Source organism: Montipora capricornis, chromosome 6 (genome assembly GCF_036669925.1).
Source record: "Montipora capricornis isolate CH-2021 chromosome 6, ASM3666992v2, whole genome shotgun sequence".
In the NCBI taxonomy this organism is placed as follows: domain Eukaryota; kingdom Metazoa; phylum Cnidaria; class Anthozoa; order Scleractinia; family Acroporidae; genus Montipora; species Montipora capricornis.
The window spans coordinates 3,430,740-3,435,739 of record NC_090888.1 but is presented as its reverse complement, the minus strand read 5'-3'; the positions used below and the strand labels follow the sequence as shown (position 1 = coordinate 3,435,739).

General features: G+C 39.1%; 2 protein-coding genes across 2 annotated transcripts in view; one reads left to right on the top strand and one right to left on the bottom strand.

Annotated features, from left to right (window-relative positions):
- Window positions 1-5,000, top strand: part of LOC138051214 (alpha-(1,3)-fucosyltransferase 7-like) — a 7,669-nt gene that overhangs the window by 1,599 nt on the left and 1,070 nt on the right. The window contains exons 1-2 of the mRNA XM_068897374.1: window positions 1-2,179; window positions 2,327-5,000. The exon at window positions 1-2,179 is cut by the window's left edge and continues 1,599 nt beyond it; the exon at window positions 2,327-5,000 is cut by the window's right edge and continues 1,070 nt beyond it. Coding sequence (XP_068753475.1) covers window positions 231-1,493 — 1,263 coding nt within the window. The 5' untranslated portion in view covers window positions 1-230 and the 3' untranslated portion in view covers window positions 1,494-2,179; window positions 2,327-5,000. The remainder of the gene's footprint in view (window positions 2,180-2,326) is intronic.
- LOC138053113 (uncharacterized) overlaps window positions 4,166-5,000 on the bottom strand; it is a 9,175-nt gene continuing 8,340 nt past the window's right edge. Inside the window, exon 4 of the mRNA XM_068899792.1 lies at window positions 4,166-4,419. Within this exon, the coding sequence (XP_068755893.1) occupies window positions 4,166-4,419 (254 nt within the window). The remainder of the gene's footprint in view (window positions 4,420-5,000) is intronic.

Sequence of the window (5,000 nt, the reverse complement as noted above, 5' to 3'; positions counted from 1 at the left end):
AAACAAACTAAACGCAGACCTCGACTGGGTTTGCCCACAGGCAACCCAGTAATAAAACACGTTCGGCGACCGTAGTTCGACATCTTCGAATGGCTTCAGATCAGAGAAAGGGCAGATGGCAGCGCAGATATGTCTAAAAACTGACGTTGAACAAATTCATTTCGCTTTTGACGTGCATCATACGCGAAACGCTCTCGAATAAATGGACCCCTGCTGTGTTTGCGAGTCGCATGCTGACTGGCTTGAATTTGACGAGCTGTCAAATAGAGATTCAAGGGACGCCAGCTGTAACGAGGAATCTCAAAACTATGGTTGTCAAAGGCATACGCCCATTTGCTGCGTTGACGATTCTTCTTGGAATTTTTTTGGTAATCATTCAATGGTGGCATTTTCAAACTAAACATTCAAGAAGTTATAAACATCATGTAACGAACTTATCAATCGCTGAACAAGACTGGAAAGCGGAAAATGAAATTGAGGGTGGATTGAAATTAGTTCTATTTTACACGCCGTTGTTCGGTCGTACACCATGGCCGGGCCTCGAGACAGATCACGATTTCACGCACTCCTTGGGCATCGGTTGTCCTGAACAAGCGTGTCGGATAACTTACAACCGAAATGACCTTCTTAAGAGCGATGCAGTTTTGTTTTACGGCAGAGATTTGCCAAGTGTATCACACATGGTGCACATTATGAAGAGGAAACTAGCACAACAGCGATGGATATATTTCATGCATGAAAGTCCTGTAAATGCTGCCTTCGATGTCGCTTCTTACAACGGCTTCTTTAATTGGACCATGACCTATAGGAAGGATTCAGATTTTTTCCTACCGTATCGACATTACACACGATTGGAACCCGACGAGATCCAGTTTCAGGCGACGCAGACTACCACCTTTGCGAAGGGAAAAGACAAACTGGCTGTTTGGATCGCAAGTCACTGCGGCGAACTCAGAGACGAGTTGGTCAGAGCACTTATGAAATTCATCAAAGTGGATATTTTTGGATCATGCTCAAAAAATTTTAATCAATATCAATCGTGTCCAAGAGGATCTCCGGAATGCAGTCAGGAGCTATTGCGTTACAAATTCTTGTTTGCTTTTGAAAATTCGTTCTGCGTTGATTATATAACAGAAAAATACTGGTATGTACCTCTCGATCACAATATTGTCCCTGTTGTGATGGGTGGAGCTTCCTATAAAGACGAACAACTCGCTATTCCCGGCTCGTTTATCGACGTTGCGAATTTCCAGTCCGTCGAAGCTCTTGGGAAATATCTCCTTTACTTAGATTCAAATGACACTGCGTACAACGAGTATTTCCACTGGAGGAAAGAATTTAAACCATCCTTACCTGAATCGTGGACCTGCAAGGTTTGTGCAGCGTTGCACAACGATACCTTGCCAGCTAAAGTGTACAACTTGGACGAATTTTGGGGAGTGGCAAAAACTTGTGGAAAAAACGAGGATAAAGTACGCAAACTTATTGCCTAAGCAGACTAATGAAGGTAATCAATCAAGATGATAAGGCACACCACTCCATTTGATATATCAACAGCTACACATAGGGATGCATTATGGCGGATGGCTACGTTTTCAAGAGCTCCTGCTCTTGCACATGTTTACGTAAGAAAGGAAACGAGGAGAACATTTAGTTAATGAATTATGGTAAAGGACAACGAGCAGCTGACCGTAAAACATCTTAGAGAGCTATGGGAAAAAGAGTTTTTGCCCGCTATTAAGTCTGAAATTGAAGCGGTTAAAGTGCAACTTCAATCACAGATTGCAACTGTAAATGAACGTCTTCAAAATATTGAGCAAAATCAGTCGTCACTGTCTTCTAAGTATGATAACTTGCTGGTAGCTACTCAAGGTGCAAACCAAAAAATACAAGAATTGGAGAAGGTGCGGAATGATTTGTTAAATACTGTATCAAATCTTGAGGACTCAATGTATGGTAGTGAGGTAGCCATTGATGATGTGCAGCAATATTTGCGGCGTGATTGTCTCGAGATCGTTGGGATTCCACGTGCTCCCCAGGATAATCCCAAACAGTTGGTACAAGAAGTTGGATCTCTTATAGATGTTGACATTGGTGTAAATGATATTTCGACGGCACACAGACTGCCTGACACAAAGAAGGTTAAAAACAGAATAGACCATTTTACAGTTGTGGCTAAGTTACCAGTCCTAGCAATGGAAGCGAGGCTGCCGGTGACCCTGTTTTGATACAAACCTTCATGCTTTTGTAATGTTAATATGGACTAATTAGCGTTACAACAACACAATTTACATGATAAAAGCAGTGAGGTCTGTGTCAATTCAAGGTCACCGGCAGCCTTGCAGCCATTCATAGGCTTGGTCGCCGAGCAAACAACTGTAAAATGGCCTATTATCGTCAAGTTCGTACGACGTGACAAGTGAGAAGAAATGTACAGGAATCGTAGGAAATTGATAGGGAAGAACACCTCGGCTCTCCCGTCGGTTCGTGAGGAAATAGGAAAGAGCATTCCATCTGGAAGTAAGGTACACATAAATGAATCGCTTACCGCCTACAGGAAACGCCTATTTGGTAAATTACACAAGTTTAACTAGCAAGACAATAATTTCAAGTTTCTATGGACAGCTAATGGCGAGTCCTCTGATGTCTTTCATTTCACCACGTTTGAGGAGTCTGATGATTTTTGTAAGCCGCCTGGTTAATGGCTGCCAAATCAAGTACTTGTGAGTCGAACTACTGTAGGTACCTACCATTTTTCAATCTTTCTGATGCTGAATTTAATGCAGTGATTGGTAACTGGTCGTATGACTTTGACCCTGATTTAGATCTTTTTAATATTCTCTCAAATCCCGATAAGTTTGATGATAAAGATTCTGATAACATGCTTAATTGTCCACATTCCAACTATTACTCCTTAAATCAGCTGAATCAACTATTTGATAGTACTACGTCAAAGTGTCTCTCCATGTTTCATTGCAATATCAGAAGTCTCCCAAAAAATTTGTCTCTATTGAGCGAGTTTTTGCATTCTGTTAACCGTAAACCTGATATCTTAGCTGTTACTGAAACGAGACTATCAACCCATACAGTGACAAATGTTGATATCTTCAATTATGATTTCTTTCATACCAACTCACCAACACAGGCTGGTGGATCTGGGTTATATATCTCAAAAAGTCTTAATGCCATTCATCTACCAGATTTAAAGTTTAGTATACCATTGGTCGAATCATCCTGGTGTGAAATTATTTCAGGGAATGATTGACCTAATATAATTGTTGGTTGCATTTATCGGCATCCTACCTGTAACTTATCTGCTTTTACCTCTGAGCTTGAAACCTTGCTTAAAGAGATAAGTCAGTATGAGATATATATTCTTGGAGATTTTAATATAGATCTCCTGAAATATAGCGAGCATTTGTTATCAGAAGAGTACCTGAATATGCTCTATTGAAACAATTTACTTCCCTTAATAACAAAGCCAACCAGGCTCACTCATCATACTTCTACTCTAATTGATCATATTTACACAAATTCTAATTTGAGTGTGGATGCCGGCATTGTGCTGGTTGATATCTCACACCATCTACCAGTGTTTTGTATACTTGATCGGCAAATATCAAGGTTTAGGAGAGTATCCTATTTTCGTGATTATAGCAACTTTGATGCAGTTGATTGGATTAGTGTCTGCAATGAATCTAATGATAATCACGAGGAAGCTACTAATTGCATAAGTATACTTAAACAAATTGCAGACAAGCATGCACCTATAAAGCAAGCATCTCAAAGTAAAAGGAGACAATTGGCCAAACTGTGGCTTACTAAAGGTGTATTGACTTCAGTTAAGCATAAGCAAAAGTTATATAAATCACACTTCCTTAGTAGAGATCCTGATAAGGTAAGAGAATATAAGCTTTATGCTAATGCACTAAATAGAATCAAAAATAAGGCCAAGAATGATTATTACTGTCAGCGCTTCAAGTTCTATCAAAATGATCTTAAGAACACCTGGAAGCTCATAGGTACCTTAGTTAAGAGAAAAAATAAAGGCCAAAATGGTCCTGTTAGAATTGTAAGAAACAACAAAGAATTCACTAATCAATCAGATTGCTGAACAGTTCAATCAGCAGTTTATTAATGTTGGCCCCAATTTGGCTAAAGCTATTCATAGTATTGATGGGGATCCATGTGGGCTTATTAACCATACTCCTCTACATAGTTTGTTTCTGTCTCCTGTCACAGAAGAGTGGGTTGCTAACTTTTTCTCTTGCTTAAACAATAAGAAATCATCGTTGGATATTCCAAATAAATTGGTTAGATTAGCCTCTAAGACCATCTCCAAGCCATTTGCATTTATTTTTAACAAGTCAATCTCTACAGGTATAGTGCCTGATGTATTTAAAGTGTCAAAAGTAACTCCTGTTTTTAAAAGTGGAACTTTGTCTGATCCTAGTAATTACCAGCCTATAGCTACACTATCTCCCTTCAGTAAGGCCTTGGAGCAATTTATTTATGATCAGCTAATTAAAGATCTTGATAAGCGTGATGTATTATTTAAGTATCAGTTTGGCTTTAGAAAAAATCATTCTACTGAGCAAGCAATTATGGAGATCACTGATAATCTGAAGGCCTCTATTAACAGCAATTTCATATCCTGTGGCCTGTTCTTAGATTTCTCAAAAGCTTTTGATACAGTAAATCATCAAATACTGTTAGATAAACTCTGTAAATATGGTGTCCGTGGTAGGCCACATGATTGGTTTGCAAGTTATCTCCAAGATCACAAGCAAATTGGAAATAAAAAGTCAAGTTTATTAGAGATGACTTGTGGCGTACCACAAGGGTCTACCTTAGGCCCTTATTATTCTTAATTTATATCAATGACATTGCCAACTCATCTAACAAATTGTCCTTTCGCCTCTTTGCTGACGACGCTAACATTTTCTATACTTCAGATGATGTAAATGACATCGAATCGGTTATGAATTGTGAAATGACTA